This window comes from Lathamus discolor, chromosome 3, assembly GCF_037157495.1.
Source record: "Lathamus discolor isolate bLatDis1 chromosome 3, bLatDis1.hap1, whole genome shotgun sequence".
Classification (NCBI taxonomy): domain Eukaryota; kingdom Metazoa; phylum Chordata; class Aves; order Psittaciformes; family Psittacidae; genus Lathamus; species Lathamus discolor.
In genome coordinates this window covers 40,977,703-40,999,036 of record NC_088886.1, presented here as the reverse complement: position 1 = coordinate 40,999,036, position 21,334 = coordinate 40,977,703, and the positions used below count along the sequence as shown (strand labels likewise).

Here is a 21,334-nt window from a genome sequence, read left to right as displayed (position 1 = left end):
AATATTTTCTTATTTGTCTTCAAAGTGTATCTACAATGATAGTTTCTAAAGAGTTCATGTAGTAAACTTAAAACCTGTAAGCAGAAAAGAACTCAAAGTTCAGAATTCACAAGAATTGCTACCTCCCTGCCATAGTTTTATTTCTTACTGTAATAGATTTTCAAGGACAAGCTTTTTTACTACTGTAGCAGTTCTGTCATTGCCTGGTTGGTTTGCATCTTCTCCATAACATGGTGATAATTATTGGGTTTTTTTATGTTGTAGTGAATGTAATGTATTGGATGCCACAAACACCAGCTCTGCACACCATGGGAATGAGACTCTTCACGATGAACATTACATTAAAAATTACGAAAACACAACTTTGTTTTTTATATCCAGCTTTCAGTACCTCATAGTGGCAATTGTCTTTTCTAAAGGAAAGCCCTTTAGACAACCATGCTACAAAAATTGTAAGTGCTTTCTTACTGTATACAGTTCCAAGTGAAACTCCAAGTGACTGTTCACTCGTTTATCCATGGCTTGCTTACAATTGTCTTGTGCCACTTCAGCAATAATAGTGTTGCTGGAGGAACACACTACAAATATCCTCTGATAATCAGATAAAAATAGGGAAGTATTAAACTGTATGAAGAAATTTATGGTAATAGTTGCTTTGTTTGTAGAAGCATATGTGTATGTATGTTTCAGCATCACAAGTGAGCCAGTGAGAAACTGAGTCTGGCCTTCTGTCTCTTTGTGGCTATCAGCACAACTTGTATTGCCAAAATCCACCAGGAAAGGGTTTAGAGGGAGAAAAGAGGTTCTTTCCAGGGAGTAATGAACCCATGATACATGGGAAAACTGTCCAAAACTCTGTGCGATGATCTGATTAAAGTATTTTTTCTTGTTTTACAGTTCTGTTTGTTACATCTGTGATAGTTCTGTATGTCTTCATATTTTTCATCATGTTGCATCCTGTTGAATCTATTGACGCATTTCTTGAGGTAAGATTCACCAGTTACAGCCTGCATCTGTACTTCCTAGGATAGCTGATTGGCTGCCTTTTGGGCAAGCTTGAACCATTGTAGAGCTTTAACTTAGCATCTCTGGGAGGGGGAAGTGAGAATTCAATGACTCTGAGCCTGCTTGGAGTATGTGTTTGTTTCATATGTGTGTTGCTAACCTCTGGCAACTTTTTCACACAGCTCGTGTGTGTGCCATATGAGTGGCGCCTAAGAATTCTCATCATTGTTATTCTCAATGCAGTTGTATCCGTGCTGATGGAGGTAAGAAATTCAAATGGAAAGAATGTTTTAAGTGAGCTTTTTGCTAGGGTAGGTGTTTGTAAGGTGGGGGGGAGGGGAGAGAAGTGGAAGGGCTTCTAAATTATTTTAACTGTTTTATGGGACAGTACTCTCCATATTAATTTCCTAAGTTAATTCAGTTCAGAATAAATTAAAATAGTAGAGAACTATATAAAATCATTAGGTGAGCACATCTTTATTGAGTTTGATTCATGTGCATAGCTTATTGTTCAGAATAATGCAGGCCTATATAACTTGCTCATTTCATCTGATGCAAGTCCAGAAGTAGAGATGTTCATTCAGATCTGCTTTTTCCAGCCCTGAGCTTGACCAAGGTCAGTCCCTCTGGATATTGACCTCTTCTGCTGTAATTCCAGAGTTAATGTGGGCAGAAACATGCCCTACTTTTCCTTCAGTTACACCTATGTTGTTTCCAAGAGTTGAAGTTTGACAGATATATCTTCCAGGAAGAGTCTGGATTCAAAGTCAGTCATTTATTCCTGTGGTTAGTTCTTCTTGTTAAATTGATGCCTTATTTCCAACTTAAATACATTTGGGTTTTGGTTGCAGCTATTAGTCACTTTTTTTCCTGGAGGATGAAAAACCTTTCAACATTATCTAGCACTTGCACACTACAATTATCTCTTTTTACTGTACAATGTTTTTGTCAGCTTGTAGTCAGTATTTCCATTACTATGTGAGGGACTGCTATCAAGGTAACCAGCATAATGTTTGTTTGGATCATGCCAGTTTGGCCTTTGAAGATTGCTATAGTATTACTGTTCTTTCCAGTTGACTAGTTTTTTCCCTGTTATTCATGACTTAGTAAAAATAAATCAACCAAAGAGGGTTTCTGCATAATTTGATTGAAAAGGCTTTGTGTTCCAAATGTCTTCCAAATAGAATCTGCAATATATGCTATTATGTCACTGCCTATTGGAACATGTATTCAAGTGGTTCACATGATAGGTGGTAACTTGTCTTTTCCAAAATACGGCAGTAGCTACTAATTATTTTGGCCTTTGCCTTGTGGTTAACAAGTTTATCCTCTCCTAAAGACCCTTTCTTACATTGTCCTATATTTACTCTTAACCTTGCTTATGGTGTTTTCCTTTATGCCTTTTAATTCTTACGTGGTTTTGTATTACTAAACTCTTAGTAGTTTGGGGTTTTTTGCCTCCTTTTTTATTTGTTAAGTTAAATTTTATGTATATTGCTGTCTTTACTACTGAAACAAAACAGGCATTCTGAAGTTGCAGAACTGTGGCTTTTTTTGTCTTCCAATTAATTTAAACATTTTTATTACCATCTCTGGGTAATCAGCTTTTTTAAAATACTTAGATTATTCCTTGGAATTGAGCTTTGTGTTGATACATGAAGTCTAAATAGGTGCTGGTTACAGTTTTCAGTCCTGTGATATATGTCACTAAGAGAAAGAAACTTACCTTCTGCTGAAGAATTACTTTGTTCTTGCAGGTGATCTTTCTAACTTTTATACAAGCTGGTGATATTTCTGTTGTTGAAGAGCTCCAGTAGACAGTCTGTACAGCGTCAGTCCATGTATCAGCATGTGCCTCTCGTAGACAAATGGTTCTCCTCTGACTTAAAAGTTCATAATATTCCACTCCTGGGCCTTGTTGGTTGCCACGCCAATCTGTAAAGTTGTGAAATTCTACTAAACGTACCCATAGCAATATAATTACTGTACAATGTTTGCTCTCACCCAGTATTTCAAGTCCCACCCCACTCTTTCTCCTATGCTGGTTTGATTTATCATCTTTTGACACTTTAATCACTTAACTGTCATTCCCAAAACTGGTAGGATGATTTGTTGCATTCCTTTCAGACTGACTTACCTATTTATTTTGTTGCACATACTTTAGCAGTGGAATAGAAGTACCTATACAATTCAGTTTTCTTGACATTAATTCTTTGGGATGTTCTGCATTGACTTGAAACCTATTTCTTCCGCTTTCACTATTAGTTGAATGCTTTGTTAAGACATAAGTTGTCTTACAGTAAGTGACCAACAGAAGCATTGTCTTGTGATCCTCAAATCCCAAACCTTGTTTTATGATACCTTTTGAAATGTGTCCAAGTCCAGCAATACTATTTTAGGCTCTGAAGCTTTTTCATGTAGTGGCAGCTCACTGGGTCCAATGTGTCATGTAGAAATTCCAGGCTATTTCATTCCTTCACTTCCAGTACAGCTCATTGCCTTTCTGTCCTTGTGTGTCTGGCTGGATTTTCTGCTCACTATACTTCACACTACAGAGTTTCTGGGTGTGAGTTACTGAGCAACAGTTAGGTTCATACTCTGAGTATCTAGGAAAAGCTGCTGGTGGCATCTCCTTACTTCTTTTAACAAGGTAATCTGTATGTATATCACCTAGAGTTTGTTCTGCTGAGACTAATCCCTCAGTAATTGCATCTTTTAAGAATCTGATGGTGATGAGATAAATAAGGGATTTATCATCTTTTGTCACGCTTGCCAATTTGAACCTTTTGTGTCATGCTGTGATCCTATGTAGTTTCTTCATGGCTTCTATAACAGGAATGGTTTCTGACTGTGGCTGCCCCAGGCATGTTTTCTGAAATGCTCTGTAAAGCTTTTGCTTCCATGTGGGTCCCAGACTAGGCTCACAAAGCATGCATATTCTTTCTACCAGATGATAGACATATATTGCACAACAAAGGCAGATCCTAGCAGATGTTTCTTTTCACCTCCTTACAGCCTGGGACAGACAGGCTTTAAAAACGAGCATCTAGTAATCTGAAGATTTGTTTGCAAATGGTTTATAAAAGCGCTATAAAATTCTGGTATATTATAAAATCATAAGCATTATAAAATCTATTATAAAAGTCTGGCTAATTAGCTCCCCTTTCTCAATGGCAGGGGTTAGTCAGAAGTTAAAAATGGAATCTGTCCAGAGATCAGAGTAGTAGGCTCAAGGCCATGGAAGATACATGTTCACACCTGTGTTGCCGGATTTGTCAAGGCTCTTGAGTCCTCCTACACAGCAGTATGAGAGTAACCAGATGTACTGAACATATTGTTCAACTTCTGCCCGTTCTGCAATCTGGAATGGCTCCTGCAGAATTCCTTCAGACTTCCTGCTGGTGGCCTTGCATTGCCACCCCACTAAAGCTTTTCTGGGAATGTGACTGGTTTAAAACAAGCTATGAACAAAGCATAGCTCCAGCATGAAATTCACTATAATATTAAAGATGGTTTGAGGGGAAAGTGCTTTAAGCACTGATGTTTTCAGTACTTCATAGTTTCTTTTACAGTATTGAAACACCTTAAGAATTTGTATTTATGATTTTTACCCATGTTGGTGGATGCAGTTGGTGGTCACTGTTGCAGTTGATTTAAAGTACATGTTTGTATTCTTAAATCTCGTGTGAGCACTTTAAGAATGAAAATGTTAATCACTTAAGTACTGACAAGTAATGTAAACTCTCTGTTTTGGCACTCAGTTAGTTATGCCTAACACTATTTCAGGTTTTTATTTGTAATGTGCATACTAACAACAAATGATCATTAGTTTCTTTAACTCTTCCTGCTCACTATAATGTCTCACAGAATGTCCTCCTTGATATGATCCTTTGGAAGGTTGTGTTCAATCGAGACAAACAAGGAGAATATCGCCTCACCATGGCCCAGCCTCCTCAGGTTGGAGACTAGTATTTTGCTGTCATCATTTGAGTGCATGCGGATTAATTCAGTGTTATCTTTTTATGATCTATAAGTGTCTGTTGCCTTGTCTTAAGCTTAAGCTACTTAAATCAGATTTCTGTTACTAGAATATTAAAAAAAAAGGCTTCTGATTATATGTTTTTCTCCTTGTTGACTATCAAAGAAATTACCTCTGTATAGAAGAGCTGTGAAGCACACCCAGAGGATTGCTTTTAAGACTTTTCTCACTTTATCTTCATTTTGCACACTAGCAAATTTTACTTGCTTTTTCACAAGTTAGCATGCTAGGACTGGGAAAGGCTTGATGTGCTTGGAATCAGAATTGCTGATGCTGGGTCTAATCCAGTTCTTTATTAAATTGATATGGTTGGGAGTTTTAGATCATTGTCTGAGAGCAGTAATTTATAGCATGTATAAATGAAATTAAACAAAACGGTAAATGAAAGTATGTTACTAACTTCAGAGGGTTTAGGCCATTAGAAGACGTTCGGATATAGCTCCTGGTTTTTCAGGTCACCAAAAATGTTGGTCATGATACATGAAGGAAATCTATGTGAATCCCATAAAAACTAGCTTTTTCTTTAGGCCTGTTGGCTTATTACTTTCAGTTGGTTGTACGTCTGTTCTTGCTAGAATTACAATGGTTTATTTCTCAGCACTAATTTTTATTAAATGTATTCACTTCAGCTTACATTTGTCCTTTTGAGGCTGTTTAAGAACAAATTGCCTTGTGTTCACTGAAGAATGGAAGTTGTGCTTAAGGCTCATGTTTGGTTCAGTTCACCAACTGAAAGAAATTCAGAGCATGAAGAAAACCATAGAATATATCTTCATTTAAATGTCAGCCATGTAGGCTATAGGTGTTCTCTGAGACGTGAGATGGATCCAGTCTTGAGAATCAGGAATAGTGTTTCTCTTCTCCAGCTAGTTATGTGCATTTAGGACTGGGAGAGGAAAAACAGGAAGGAAGACCTAAATTCAGTAATTTGTGTTTGTTTTGATAACTATTGATACCTGCAGGACTTAGGTTTCACAGTATCAGCAAGGTGAATTCTGCCACTTTTGCCTGGCTACCTTCAGTTAAACAATTCATTGCTTAAAAGTATTCTGAGACTCTGGGAATTTGACCTCTTTTTCTAGACCAGGCTTTTATTCTTCAACAGTAACATCATTTAACTGTGCCTGTTACACCCTTGTTTATGGAAACTATTATAAAATATGCATAAAAGCTGTTGGTGACCTTCGATGTTGCAATAATGCAGAATACTTGGGTTTTCTTAATATTTTTTAAATGTCATTGCCACCGTAGCGTAGAAGTAATGACACAACAGAAGAGTTTCTGTGGTATTCATTCTAGAACCAATATGACAAAATAGTAAAATAGAAACTAAAATAATAGATGTTTCATCATTTTAGTGTGTTCTCAGTTAATTTTTTTGTGACGGTAATCCAACTTTCAAATCTGTTTGCTTCTGCAGGAGGCTGTGGATCGCTGTGGAGTCTCTTTCCTTTCTTCCCTGTTGGGTTGCAGAGAGAAGACACCAAAAGCCAAGTATATGCACCTAGCTCAGGAACTGCTGGTTGATCCAGAATGGCCACCAAAACCCAGAACAACAACAGAAGCAAAAGCACCATCCCAAGAAAATGGTTCATATCAAATCATCACTGTAACATAACAGTGGATCTTGGTGGCATGTGTCTTTAGTAGTATTCGTAAGAATGTAATTTTAAGGCTTTATTTGAAATTGCAGTATACTAAATGTCAAATTCTAATGCAGATATGTCCAACTGTTTTGTCTCCCTGAATACAAAGTTCAGAGCCAGACATGTTATGGCTATACATTTTAAAAATGTAGGTTCCCTTAGGCAGAACAAAAATGATTGTTTCCTTCCACCTTCGTTCGAATTTCATTATTCTTAAATGAGACGTATTTGAAGGTTTAAACTGCAGGGCAGTGAAAACAGGTTCATTATATTTGCCTGGAGTATCTTAATTGTTGTGCTAACCTGCTTACCAGGGCACGTGTTCATGTAAACCCTATGATGCAATGACATCAATGTATTAGAGGCACATAATAGTCTTACCATGCTTTTCTTTTCTTTCCCTTTTTTCATACTCAGCTGTTGAAAAGCTTTGTGCCTCAGAACGGTTCTGAAGTTTCAGTGTGTGTACCACGAATTTTGTCCCCACTATTAAGGACTGTTTCCAGGTGTAATGTTTGGGTTTTAAATTTAATTCTTTAGTCTGCCACAGCAGGAATTGGGAATGCTATAGAAACATTATGCTCTGTCCTTAAGAAGAAAGCACATTGCTTTCAAGTGGGTTCTTGGCTTCTTTTGTAGCTAACCCCAAGGAAGGGCTTAAGTGGCCTCCAGAGGAGGAGGCATTTGGCTACACTCTATAAAGTTTTTGGAGAAGGAAGGCTGGAGAATCTAAACACTTTCTTCTGTGTCATGTTTTATTACATTTAGCTATGCATTTCTTCACACACCTTGTTTTTTCCAGCAGAAGGATTCGATTATCCCTTTGTGGACCATGTTTTATTTGTAAATCTTAAGACAATTTTCCTATATACCTTGAAGTAGTAAGGCCAGAGTTACTGCTGCAAGGGAAATGGGGGTGGGAGGGAAGAATATTTTCACATGCCCATGCTTTGGGATTTGTGCATGTTAAGAACATAAGCATTTCAAAGAGACTGCCAGTGTCTTAAGCACTATATGTAGCTGTATGAAACACAACTAAGTGAAAATAGATGAGCTAAATTCTGTCTTGCTGCAGAACTATAAGGCTTATGTGTATTTTATTTATTTAAAAAAAAAGAAAAAAAAAGAAAAAAGAAAACCTTTCATCACCAGTAATGCTGCTTAAGCACTTGGGGTAGCGATACATTGTTTTGCCGTTAGGTGGTGTCGAATACAAGACCACTAGAAAAACAGGTCTGCAAAGATGTAGAAGCAGGCATCGTCTTCACATGCAGAGTTTAAATCGTCTTTTTTATTTTTTTGAGACCACAAATTACTTCTGTCCAAACCATCTTCAACTTGTTAAACTGCTAGAAAAGTCGGGTTTGGTGTCCTTAGGAAGATGACAAAATAAGGACTCTTGATCAGTCTGTTTTAACCAGATGCAGCTGACTGGTTCAGACACCTCCAAGCTTTGGGAGGGATCTGGAGAAGTCGCAGTTCTCTAGAGAACCTTCAGAGAAGCAAGTCGCGTCCTTTAGAGGAGTTGTAGAAGGAGGGCCCCAAATTCCCTCGCTGGCTGGGATCATTTTGAAGTGTGTGTATTCTGATGATGGAATTTGAGGTTGGGTGGTATTCATTGTTTGTTCTATGGGCTTTGTTTTTTTTGTTGGTTGGGATTTGTTTTTGTTTTAATTCCTGTGGAAACAACTCCATTCCTGCATTGTTTTAATATGGGGAAATTTTCAGGTCGAACCTAATTCCCTTGTGCTGTTCTGTAAGTCAGTATGGACGGTGTCCCCCGCTGCTGAGGTTATGGGTTCTGCAGCATTTACTGTGCCAATGAGGAATTTAAAAGTCGTGCTAAATGGTTTGGAAGACTTTTTCCTAGAACTTAAGTTATTAGCACTTGCTCCTCATAAATAGTATGCATATGGTGTCCTATCCTCCGGTCCAGCTGTCATCTCTCTTCCTGATTACTTTTTTTATTGTTGCTTGTTTTTAAGGGGTGGAGCAGGAGGAAGGGGGAAGCAGTTTTCTTAGCATTCATTCAACAGAGCAGTGTTAAAGTCCTGGCTTCTTAAGGCCGTAAACGTAGAACAACATTAGTAGCTTTTAAGGGGTCTGCAACTGTGGACTTGGATAAATTTATTAATCATGAACTTGAGTCAGTTGGCTGATTTCTGTCAGTGTTGATTTTACAAAATCTTTGTAGCATGGAATAACTGATGAAGAATAATTCTTAGCTGCGTAAGTAGTATTCAAATTTTAAAAACCCCACAATATTTTAGTTGAAAAAATGTTGTGAAGCTATGCATCTTGGACCTGGGAGCTGTGACTTACGCTTAAATGCTTTTGCTTTCCGTTTCATTGACCATTATAGCTTGACTGTTCCATCAGAAGTGAAGAATATATTTGTCTTTCCCTTTTAAATACTTTTGCTTAATACTTTCTCTAAACTGATAATTTCTCTTGGCATATTTGGTTCCTGAAGATAGACTTTCAGTCTGATTCTGATTAATTAGACTTACCTAGAAAGTAAGGAAGAAACAGCTTTTTAAGGTAGGCTTGACTTCGGAGAGCGTTTTAGGGAACTCAGTTGCCGAGTGTCTCCACTTGATTGAGTGACTCATGGGTCATGAGCCTATTAAACTTGAATATTTTGCAAATGGGAGCTGGTTTCCTCAAGGTATGCGTTCAGAGTTGGTAAATGTCCTTGAGGTTGCATGCTTGAGCTCTGACCTATTTGCTTCTGACGCTTAGTCAAAAATAACAAATCAGCTTTTCTAAGAATCCTTTTTGTTGTTGCAAGTTCAGCCACAAAATAAGCCTTCGCATCTTCTGCAGTTATTGGGATTTATGCCTTCCTGCCCAAGAGCTGAGTTTAGCCACCTATAATTTTTCTCATCTTGAGCAGTTTAGTTTTTCTGGTTTTCAGAAATGCAGCAAACTATATCTGCACTAGTGTATTCAGTTTCTGCTTTGAAGTAAAATGAAATTCAGTTTGTAGTGAAAAGAATCTCTTCTAATGTTCATCTTGGAAGTCTAAATTCAGGTGAACAGACTCGATTTAGTGAGCTCCACTAGACACTTGGTAGACATTTTCTTCCTGCTGTATATTTTGGCCTTACGTTGAGGAGTTTGATTTATTATTAAATTATTTGTGTATGCAGACTTTAATCTGTACGTATTTTACTTTGATGTATTAGGATTTGTAAATATTACTGATTTTTAAATATTATTTATGCACATACCTAAAGGACTGGTCTATCCAGACAAGCAATTGCTAAATAATAAATGTTACTTTTTAGAAATAAATTGCAAGATCATTAAATTGTATATCCCTCAGGGTTATTTTTAAAGGGTTTTTCCTCTTCCCTTCAGATTCGATTAGCAGAACCTGTAGTTTCATGTACTATAGAACAAAATCTACTGTAAAAACAACAAAAAAATGCTGTGAGTAATGCTTGAGTAGAAGCAGCTAAAACACCCACAGCACTGGCTGTCCGTATTCATTGTAACTTCAATTGGAAACTCTTACTGTTGCACTTTTTAAGAGTTACTGGATTTTTAATTCTATTTATTTTTGTCTTTCTTCATGAAGGTTGTGCTGAACAGTCATCACAAATTGGGTAAATAATCCTGTACTGTATATGTATATACAGTATAATATTAAGCAGATGTGGAGTCCTTTTTATGCTGCAAATTTTTAATGCTTGTGTTGGGCCTCGCAAAATGAGAGAGCTAAAGTTCTGTAGGATTTCTCCCATGGAATTCTGACTTGTAAACTTAGGTTTTTGTATGTCTGAGGGAAAGCTGTGGGGTTTTGACAGTTTTTAGAGTCTTGAATATGTTGATTTTATACAGTAAAGCTTCAGGTTTTTAAAGCTATTTTCAACAAACTGCAGCTTGTTTGATAATTATGTGAACCAGAAACTACTCAGTTTGTCATGAATTCCTCAAGCCTAACACAGATTAAAAGGTTCATCATTACAGCACTCTCTAGAAGCTCAGCTTCCTTTTTATTTTTAGATCTGAAATGATACTACATCTTTGTATTTAAAGTATGTATTGCTGCTCTAGAATGGTACCCTGTTGTCAAGAGGCATACATAATTAACTGTACAATAGAATTGTAAATAGACTTGTAAGTCATTTTTGTGACTGAAGCTCTTTGAAAATAAAATTAAAATGAACAGATATTTTAACTCTTCTCATTAGTTTCATGAAATGGTTTTTAATTATTCTTCATAGAATTAGATCAAAAGCTTGTTGAAGAATACAGACTTATTCCCTGATGTCATGGGTATCTTGTTCAGTGCCTGTGTGTTTTTGAAGACTGGGTGGAGAAGTATGCATGCTGTTTGTTAGCCGTGGTACAGGCGCACTGCAGTTCTGCAGTGGGATAGTACTGACCGTACTTTTACCTGCTGGCTCATGAGAGCCATTGCAAAGCCAGACCTTGTCCATGTGATAGCAGCTTGTTTCCGCTTCCTGTTATCCACATGTTCCTTCTGCTCTTTGACACGTGGGAGGCGTTATCTTGAAAAGACTCTAGGGCAAACGTTCCTGGTTGTGAGCTGTCACTTTGCCGCAGTCACCTCAGAAGAATCACACAGAAGTGAAGACACCTTTTCCATCCTGTGGCTCACCCACCATTTAAATGTTCATTGGCAGAGCACATGATTTTAAATTTGAAGATAAGATACTTATAATACCTGGTTACTTAATTAGAAAAACTTAATCTTTCGATTTCCAGCTAATATTTTGGTAACTTAAAGCTTTTTTCTCTTCAGAATCTTTCTGGATTTAGGCTTTGTTGGCCAGAAGACTTGGAGGAAAAACAGAAGCCAAATAGGCCAACTCTGGATTGCTTAGCCAAAGCATTAAATAAAAAACTCTCCATTCTTTACTCAAATTGCTTTGACTCCAGTCCTGCAAGAAAGTAAGTCAGAGCAGCCTTCTAAAGGTACAGATCAATCACTTGGTTGTTTAAAGTAGGTGTGTCCAGCCCTTCAAAACATAATGTGTGGCAGACCACAGTGAATCTGTGTAATGAATTTGTAATTTCTGATGGTAATTCGTATTGAAATGTGTACTTCTGACTTCACCCAGATTTGCACTGGGTTGGCTGAAGCACATGCCCCAGTATTGCTGTCAAAGAAGCTGCAAGTGTGTGCTGTGCTGTTGCATGTGTGACTTCAAACTTTCTCCTGTTCTGTCAGTGGTCTCAGAATCTAATTTTGGAGTTGCATACAACCTGTGGAAGCTGGCTGCTTACACAACTAAATATAGGCAAAATCTGCTCTGAGGCTTAAAATACTCTTTGGCCTTTCCACAGTAGTTACGCAAATAGGGGTGAAAGTGTTATCTGGAGGATGTGTTTTGCTGTTTTACTTCCCATTTAAAGTGCAGAATCATGGTGAAGCCCGATTGCCTGCTATGTTCCTAGTAAGTTCATCTGAAAGGCAGATAAGTTTATAAGGTACAATTTAAAATTCCTTTCTCATGCTCACATGAGTTTAGAAACTTGCAAGAAAGTAAAAAAGTTAAGTACCATGGTAAATTGTATGTGTGCTCAGTATTCTATGAAATTAAGTTCAAAACTGATCTGTGACTTTTAATATAGCAACACTATTGATGCATTGCTTCTGGCATCCTTTTTTAGTCTTGAGAAATATTAAGGGGGTGGTAGAAAGGGAAAGAGGACCAGGACATGGTAAATGACCAGCCAGGCTGGTGTCCTTTCAGGAGTGCCAGGTGTCTCACAGAAGAGTTTGAGGAGATATTAATGCAAAGGAGTGTATAATTATTATATGGATCTTACTGTGACTTCCATTATAGAAGATCAAATATTTCTTTTAAAAATACCATTTGCAGCTGTAGATGTTTGAGATCCATGGGATTATCCAGTTCCTGTGCCAGTTGTATGCTTGTGGTCTTAGGCTCTTGCAAGACTTTCTACCATTTTGTTGTTGGTGAAAATGTCTTCAAGCACTTCTGAGTGTCTAACATTGTCTTGTTGCATACACTCTTTTATTATAAGACCAGAAAAATGGACATCCCCAGTCTAGTCTAGTGTGAGCCTGTTTCTTATTTTACAGACTGTGGTCTGCAGACATGCCCTCTGAGGGACCTGCATTTACAGTCTCTTAACATAACTATTTAGTTTGGGCTTTTTTACCCCTCTTGTTCTCTAGATCTTCATTTCTCCATCTCACTGAATCCTGCAGTCCTGCTGTGGTCTTGGGCTGAGTTGGGAAAGGCTGAGATGCCAGTTAGGGTTTGAAAAGGAAATTTCTTGGTGTGTTTCTGCTGCATGTGGAGGGTTGTGCCCATGCACCACCAGGAAGCAGTTCACCAGCTGCCTGCTCGCCGTGCTGTGGGCTGAGGTGCCCATGTGGACAGGCATGTGCTCATCAGCATACCAAGGTGGGGATAAGTGGGTTCAGGGACAGGACAGTTCTTGCGTTTTGAGGTGAAGGTTCATGAGAGATGGTCGGTTTGGGGGTGGGAGGTACTACTAGGAAGACAGGATACTCTGACATGGAAAAGTCCTTTGGAAGGGTGAAATCTTACCGCTTGGTTTTGGTGGCTTACAGTCTCATTCAGAAAGTTCCAGAAAGCCCAGTAAGAGCTTGCTTTGCAACACCATGTCACTGGTAGTTGATACCACTAGATGCCACGTCCTTACCTGCCCAAGGAAGGGATGCAGATTTTGCCAATCTGCAGTACTCTGAACCTAACCAAGAATCTTTTTATTTATTATGTTTAAGCTACTCCCTTTTGCCCTTTTTTTTTTGATGCGGCAGCTGGTTTTGATCCATGGTTCTTGCCAGCAGTTCAGGCATGTAAGAAGCTCTGCTATCTCAGTGGTAGGGTTTGTACCTGTGTCTGTTGATGCTGATGTTGATGGCGGAGAGCTTCACCCTTTCCCCTGGAAAAAGGGTATGTTGGGATGGAGCCCTCCTCTTCCCCAGGATTCTCAATGCTGAAGACTGACACGGCATCAGCTGTGCCAGCTGTGTCTGTAGAACTTGTGCAGCTATTCCTGCAGTCCCAGCTGTTGCTTCTCCTCCTCATCAGCCAGGTGCTTGACTTCCAGGTTTCTGGTACACTTAGACTTGTTGATTTCACTAAGGAAGTATTTCTAAACTGTGGATTTCTGTTTGACATGCTCTTTTAAATATTAGCATTATAGCCAGGAGTGCTTTCCTGTTCCTTTTTTTTTTTGTTTGGAAATCTATCCAACTTCCCAACTTTATGGTGTTTTGTGCTGACCTACCTTTATTGCTACAGCTTTCCAGCTAACTTCATGGCACTTTCCTCTCGTTCCATTATATTTTTAATACCACTGATAACTTAGCATTGTGTTAAGCTGTTGAAATGAGACTCGTTGGTTATTAGAGGCTCACTCCTGTCCTGTGCGCTATGAGTTCTTGTGTGTCATTTCAGACTATGTCAAAAATAGCCTGTTGCTTTTTGTGTGGTGTTGAGCTGTTCCAAGAAGTGAATATTTGCAAATACTGGGAAATGATTTAACAGAGCTTTGTGCTGCTTTGCTTTTAATATGGGCCGCTTGAAATACAGGACACCGTTTTACCTCCGTTATCTATTTTTGCAGGCTAAACTTTATTTTTAAACCTTGGGTAACCTACAATAAAAAACAGTGGGTACGGGACCTTTTGATAATTTTTATGTGTACCTTAGAGTTGCTTTTCTGTTCAAATAAACACGTGCCTTATGACTGCTTAGGGATTCATCACGATTTTCATATGGTTTTTTATACTTGACTAGTACAAATATAAACAAAAGAGTTGTATCTGTACTTCTCAGTGTAAGCTGACCACCTTAGGAATATTTGCAGTGAACAGTAATAGAGATTTTGAAGTTTTCTTTCAAGCCAAGAGAAATTTTGCACACATTTGCAGGTTTTATGATATATTCATGCAAGTGCTGCTAAGTTACTGTCTGTGATCAAATCCTGACTCTCTCTTGTCTCTTGTAACAGCTAATGTTTCTGGCACTTCAACAACGATGTTGGTGTTCTGCTTGTCAGTGATGATCAAGCTTTTCTTCCAGTTGGATGCATCTATTTGTCCTCAGAAGTGCAACTGCTCGTCAAAAAATGCAATTCATTGCTCTGGTCCCCACATCAAAGACCTGGAATCCTTAAATCTGCCTTGCAATATGACAGAAATTCACATAACGGGCACTAATGTAACATACTTGCAGGATGTTTTTTCTAGGATGGTGGAACTGCAGCATCTCATCTTGTCTTCAAACAACATCTCTCTGATTTCACCAGTGGCTTTTAAAGGCCTGAGAAGGCTAAAAGCCCTCAAACTGCTAGAGAATAAGCTGGTCGAACTTCCCGCAGAAGTGTTTGATGACATGGTACAGCTTCAGCAATTGATCATTGAAAATAACAGGTTGAAAGCCATCGAAGAAAACCTGTTTGACAAACTAGCTAGTTTGGAGGAGCTTTACTTGAACAAAAACCAACTAACAGCACTTCCCAGTGGCGTGCTGAAGAAACTTGCCAAACTCAAAGTACTGAACTTGTCAAGAAATTATTTGGCAGCACTGCCTAGAAATATATTTAGTGCATTAACCAGGCTCGAGAAGCTGATGCTGTACTTTAACAGGCTGTCTTCAATAGAGTCTGGTATGTTTGATAGCCTGAAAGAGCTGATGGAGCTCTTCCTGCATTCCAATAACATCCAGTCCATTGCCCCTGATGCATTTTGTTGTCTTCATAAACTGAAAACCCTAACGCTTTCCAGGAACAAGCTTGAGGTTTTGCCCTCTGGGCTCTTTCTGCATTTGCATGACCTGTCTAAATTAACCTTGTACAGGAACCCACTGAAGTCTCTTCCAGAAGTATTGTTTGGAGAAATGAGGCATCTTGGTGGCCTGTGGCTGTATCACACAAAGCTCTCAACAATACCAGATTTTGTGTTCAGTAACTTGACAAATTTAGAGCTTCTTGTGCTTAGTTTTAATCCAGAGCTTAGTTTTCTTCCTAAGAATGTATTCAGTGGCCTGAATGAACTGCGGGGCCTTTCTCTGCATACAAATAATATTTCCAGTTTGCCGGAGGGCATCTTCCTGAGCCTTCAGAAGCTGCAGAACATTTCTCTTTTTGATAAGAGGCTTGAGATTCTTCCTAGAAACCTCTTCCATAATCTCAAGCACCTTCAGAAAGTTTACCTGAACAGCACTAAGCTGCAGTCTCTTCCTGGAGACTTCTTTACTGCTTTACCTGAGCTGCAAGAAGTCTTCCTTGACGACAACCCTTGGAGATGCGATTGCCAAATTCTTGGTTTCAGAGAGTGGCTCCTCAAGAGCATGGAGATAGTTAAAAATGTGCCATCTCTAACGTGTCAGAGCCCGCTGGCACTACAGAGTACTTCTCTTGTGGCTCTAACAGGTGAGCACCTGAACTGCCCGCCAACCACAGCCATTACATACCAGACATTCAGCTCAGCTTATTCCCAGACTTTGACTTCTCTTGTGATGGAGCACTTAAAATCCTGGGAGACTGCAGTGCCCAACATGGATACCAGCACACCCACATCAATTCCTCTTGCAACCCCAGGTTTTACCGACTCACATCTTGAAGACGTTGGACAGCCTAGGTTTCATTTGTCAGAAGTTCCAATCCAAACTTCACCCAGTGTCATTGTACAAACCAACAGCGTCAGAGGAACAGATTTAACTACTCTTGCCTGGTTGGATGAGATACCAGCCCACAGAAGTGCTAAACCCTATTTTAATACCAGAGTTGCATATTGTCAGTTGTTTGTGTGCCTTTACAGTTTGATTTTAACACTCCAGACTGTAACCATTGTGCTCAGTCTGTATGTGATGGGTAAGACCAGGCAGCTCTTGCACTCCAGAAATACTCCTACTCAGCCTGTAGTTCTGATAAAATTTTTGAGAAGATGATAGAGAATACCAGCTGAAGAGAGGATTAGAAGCATTATTTTGGATGCATTTGAGCATTTAGGTAGTTGACACTTGATTCACGTATGGCTTACAAATCTTCATGCAAAGAACCAAAAAGACCTTGTTTTTACAGCATAATGAAAACGTGCTTTTATGTACCTTAGCGTTTGCTGAAAGTGGTTGTAAAGACCATCTATTGCTACAGCACTTGTTGTGTGAACCCAGAGGGAGAGTGAAAGAAGATCTGTGGTCACCTCTACGTGTGTACTACGAGTTACCTGCATTGGACTGCAGCCCTGTCCCTGCCAGGCCCCGTCGCCTGCTCTCGTGCTCACGCTGCTCACATGGACATGGCATCAATGTAGGGAAGTCCACATAGGAACATGGCTTTAACCATGCTTTAAAGGTTATCTGTAATACTCCAAATGTTCCTTATATTACCTGCAATGTTTTGTCTGTTTATTGGGAAAGCAAAGGGTATCTTGGGGAAAAGATGCTGGAAAAGACCATTTAAAAATAGGGGGGGGGGGGCTGAATGGTATAGTGCAAGTGTCTTAGTTTTTGCTTTATGTCCTCAGACCCTTTCCAGGACGTGGCAGAAGTAAGGGGTACCATTTAAAGCTAATAGTGCTTTCCTCTAGCTTAAACAGAGGAAGGTAAGTAAGGTGCTGGGCTAGGAAATAGAAACTTGATGTATTTTGTTTGTTCATAAACTTTGTAAAGTTACTTGGCTTGTTCTTAAGAACTCGGATGTTGTACTTAAAAGCCTCGGGATGTGGATTTGTGGCTCTCTGGGCAGGAGACACTATACTCCAGGAGTCCTTTTGTAGCCTTACTGACTTTCTGACTATTGAGGTCTTTCCTGGATGGCCTTGAAACGGCACATTACAAGCCTGAGATGAAGGGAGCCTGCACTTGCTGCAGGTCTGTGGCTTGTTCCCTGTTGTGTGCTACTCTGGGCTGTGCCGTTGTTCTACAGACTGCTTTGTTTCAGGGTGCTCTGCTAATGGACTTGAATTCCTCTTCTAGGCTGTGAAAGGAAACTATGCTTCTGTGGTGTTAAGTAACTGTTGTCTTGCTGGTGTGAGGTTTAATAAAATTTAGCAAGCCTGGCTAAATGGAAGCTGTCTCTAAAGAAACAGGAATAGAAGTCACTACAGCTGGAGCAAAGCAAACCGGGACTGGATTCATAAACACAACCTCCAGAATATTTACTGCAATATATTTAAGAGAGAAGCACAAACCCAACATGCAGCTTTCCGGGGGGTTGCATGCTGGTGCCCAGAAGGAGGCAGTTGTTACAAATTTAGGCTTTTGGTTGGACAACTGTAATGACCACTTAGTGTTGTGCCTGCTCCAGCGCTGTCGTGCTGGTGCCACGCAAGCATCTGCTCGCAGCAGGCAGGAGATAAGTATAATCTGAGCTACCGAGGAGCCTGTTAGACAAACCGTGCTGGTCACTGTTTGCCTCGGTGAGACGCTGAAGAAGTGTGCTCATGGCTATGGGCCCTTGGATGCACACTGTCCAATTTCTAAGAAAGACATCACTTTGGTTGTCATAGGGGTGTATAGCCCCCTGATGCCAGCCCCTGGAAGAGCAGTGGGATAGCAGCAGTTGCCATCCTCCTGAACTCTCCTTTGGCCGCTCCAGCTCCGCAGTGGGGCCAGCTGGGTCTCTGCGCTGCTCCTCGGACTCCTGTTGCGCAGCCGCTGAGCTCTGGCACGTGGTGGCTCTGGCACACGGCTGCATGCAGTCAAGTGCTCAGAGGAGGATGATTCCTCTCTGCGTGCTGTCATCGGGCTTCCCCCACACTTGAGCCAGACGAGGAAGTGAAGTCAGCAGACAACAAAAGGCTGGAGCAATAAGGGGTCTCTTACTAACTCTTCCTCTGAGGTGTCATGTTCTGAGCTGCCTCTGATTCACTGCTGCTTGTCCAGCAGAGCTCAGCCTTCCCTGCAAAACTCCTTGGCCTGGGAAATCCGAGGATATGCTTGTTTATATCCCATCTCTGATTTGCCTGGAGACAGGATGTCTTCCAGGTCAGCATGACAGTGGCTGTGGTGGGCAGGAAGGCAACAGGGAGGCACCTTGGGGAAAGTGCAGCCCCTCTCTGGGCAGCGCTGCCTTGCAGCTGCCTCAAGGCTCCGATGGCTTGCCATCGCCAGCGTATTGGCAAGGTATTTCCCAGTCCCTGCAGCCCACACCTCCAAGATCTACTGCCCAACCTTCACCACCGGGCTGGGCTTGGGACAGTGGGCTGGAAAAGATTGGAGCTATGTAATATCTGGTCCGGGGCGTCCCTGCTGTTGGAGAAAGGGTGGATGCAAAGCACATCTGCACTCAGTGGCTGAGGGGATTGGCTGCACACTCTTGGCTTCTGCATGGGATAAAGAATCATGATAAACATGAGTCCAGGAGCTGCCTCTGGGGCCACATCCTAGTCGGTAGTGCTTGGGGTACGTCACTAATGCAGCCTAGCCAAAGGTCTTCATAACGTGCTCAGTTGCCTCAAACACTCGTTTCTGTGGCAGTTGTTCCTGCTTTAGGAAATCCCTGAGCAGTGGGAGCTCTGATCCCCCATGTCAGACCATGGGAGTATGCTCCATGTTTCCAGCCTGATGTCACTGCAGGTGCCATTCTCCTTTGCTTGTTGGGACTTGAATGTACAGTGTCCCTGAAGAGCAGCATGGCAAGGAGGGAACTAACCACTGCTGTAAGTGCCAGCAACTTTCTGCCTGGTTCCCAGCTGATGCAGGACCCTTCAAGGCCATCAGCACCCCTGTCCTATGCTTGTGTCCCTGCTGTGTCTCTGCCTGACGTTATGGAGATTTGGCTATGTCTCATCCAAGCTTCCAACCAGCACATCTCGCCTGGGGATGCTGATGCAGCAGCCACAGTATCAGCACGGCATTTCTGAAGGATGACAGAATAGCTGGGAAAAGATGCAGCCAACGGCACGTACCCATGGGACAAGGCTGGGCTTGTGAGTGTTTATAGGCTCTCACAGTGATCAGGGGGCCTGAAGCTTCTGTTTTGCCCCTGCTCCAGCCAGAGATGGAGGTATGGAGGCGTTCTGCCCCGTTTTCCTAGCCAAAGTCTGGGTTCCCATCCCCTTTCCTCCTGGGTGTCTATGGGTGGCTAAGCCCTGGCAAAGGCTCTTGCTTGGTCCATGGTGAATGAGTCCCACTTCATTGCAGGGTATGGGGCTGCTGCTCCAGCAGCAGGACGTGCTGCCACCGGGCCCAGCCCCTCTTGTGCAATCACTGCTTCAGGGCTGTTGTGTTTCTCTGGGAGATGCCAGGCTTCCAGCTGTGCTTTTTTTTTCCTCTAGATGAAAACAGCCCAGGGCAGGGAGCCAGCGATGGCTCGCAGCGGCTCCCTGCGCTGCTGTGCACTCCTCTGCCTGCTTTTCCTGGGCACTTAGGAGCCATGGGGCCCCTTCCCCCTTGGGTCTTAGGAGGGGGTCCCCGGGGAACAAGGATGTCAGGGATGGCTTTACAGAGATGGAGAACTGTGTGAAGCTGATCCAGCAAACACACAGCACTGCATGAGCAGGAACAGCCCCCCACCATCGCCTCCTGCTCCAGCCGGTCCTTCCTCCCTCTCAACAGCGCCCATCTGACAAGCTCTTTCCGCTTCGGATTATCTCTCCAGGCGGACTTGGCCACAGGCCCTGCATTCCTTCCAGCCTAGCGCTGCCCTGAGCCTGCGCCAAGCCCGGCGTGCTCCTGCTATCGCTGGGGCCAGGGCCGAGCCTGGAGGACACGGTTCTGCTGGCCAGGCAAACTCCACTGCAGCTCGAGATCCTAAATGTCATTTTCCTTGTGCTCCAAGAGAGTTGTGGCGGGTCTTGTGCTGGTGCTTGAGTACAGGCTAACCTTCCTGTCCATCCTGGAGGCTCCAGGACTGCTCCTCCTTCCGAAAAGCTCTTACCTTGCCCATGCACTTATTTCCCCAGGGAAGGCAGGGCATGCCCCCATCCCTTGGGGCAGATGGAGATGGGGCATCGTGTAGCTGTGAGCAGTGTTCCTCAAGCAGGGTGCTGAAAATGATGTAGGGGCTTGCCCCTGCCCCTGTGGAGGAGCCCCCAGGTTTCGGCTCCTTAGAGGTTTAGGATGGGTGTGTGGTGGGGAAGGGGCTGCTGCTGCCGCCTCTCTATGGGTGCTGCGGGCCCCAGCTGGTCCCTGACGGTCTGACTAATGCTCCTTCCTTCCCCTCTCGGCTGTGCCTGAGCCTGTGTCCTGCTGCACGGCCCGGCCAGGAGGTGCTGCCCACACCAGAGCACGGCAGGGACCCCCTCCCTGGCCCCCCGCCCAGCCAACACCCTGCTCCTCCCTTCGGCAGAGCAGAGCCTGGCCGGGTGCCCTGGGCCAGCCGCTCGCTGTGAGCACCAGGGGCCACCGAGGGGGTTCCTCATGGTGGGGCGAGGGCTCTGCAGCCGCGCAAAGCAATGGGGGCTCCAGCGCTGCGGGGCCTCGGGCCACCCCGTCCCGCACAGGGGTGCCGGTTCTGCCGGGAGCTGGAGGGGGAGCGGGGGCCTGGGTGAGCGTGCTCAGCTGTCTGGCAGATGGGCGCTGCGGGCTCCCGGCCCAGCCCACGGGCTGCTAATTTTAGCGATTACATGAGTTTTTCCAAGCAGCCGCGAGTCCCCGGTGAGTCAGAGCCGCCCGGCTTTGCTGCGGGGATGCGCCGGAGCTGCGCCAGCACGGAGGGA

At 42.3% G+C, this 21,334-nt stretch overlaps 2 protein-coding genes across 3 annotated transcripts in view; both read left to right on the top strand.

Annotated features, from left to right (window-relative positions):
* Window positions 1-10,876, top strand: part of ATP13A3 (ATPase 13A3) — a 37,532-nt gene extending 26,656 nt beyond the window's left edge. The window contains exons 28-32 of the mRNA XM_065674850.1: window positions 265-452; window positions 898-986; window positions 1,188-1,268; window positions 4,873-4,962; window positions 6,465-10,876. Of these exons, the coding sequence (XP_065530922.1) occupies window positions 265-452; window positions 898-986; window positions 1,188-1,268; window positions 4,873-4,962; window positions 6,465-6,662 (646 nt within the window). The 3' untranslated portion in view covers window positions 6,663-10,876. The remainder of the gene's footprint in view (window positions 1-264; window positions 453-897; window positions 987-1,187; window positions 1,269-4,872; window positions 4,963-6,464) is intronic.
* Window positions 10,877-11,469: 593 nt separating this feature from the next.
* Window positions 11,470-17,737, top strand: GP5 (glycoprotein V platelet). 2 transcript variants are annotated; one of them, XM_065674841.1, is made up of 2 exons: window positions 11,470-11,613; window positions 14,680-17,737. In XM_065674841.1, exon 2 carries the CDS (start codon window positions 14,706-14,708, stop codon window positions 16,617-16,619), a length of 1,914 nt encoding a protein of 637 aa, XP_065530913.1. In that variant the 5' UTR covers window positions 11,470-11,613; window positions 14,680-14,705; the 3' UTR covers window positions 16,620-17,737. The 2 variants fall into 2 exon arrangements, with proteins under 2 accessions (XP_065530913.1, XP_065530914.1); XM_065674842.1 differs by having other exon boundaries at window positions 11,470-11,637.
* The last annotated feature ends 3,597 nt before the right edge of the window (window positions 17,738-21,334 follow it).

Coding starts and splice junctions, on each gene's coding strand:
- GP5 (XM_065674841.1), top strand. CDS start 14,706: ATGTTGGTGTTCTGCTTGTCAGTGATGATCAAGCTTTTCTTCCAGTTG.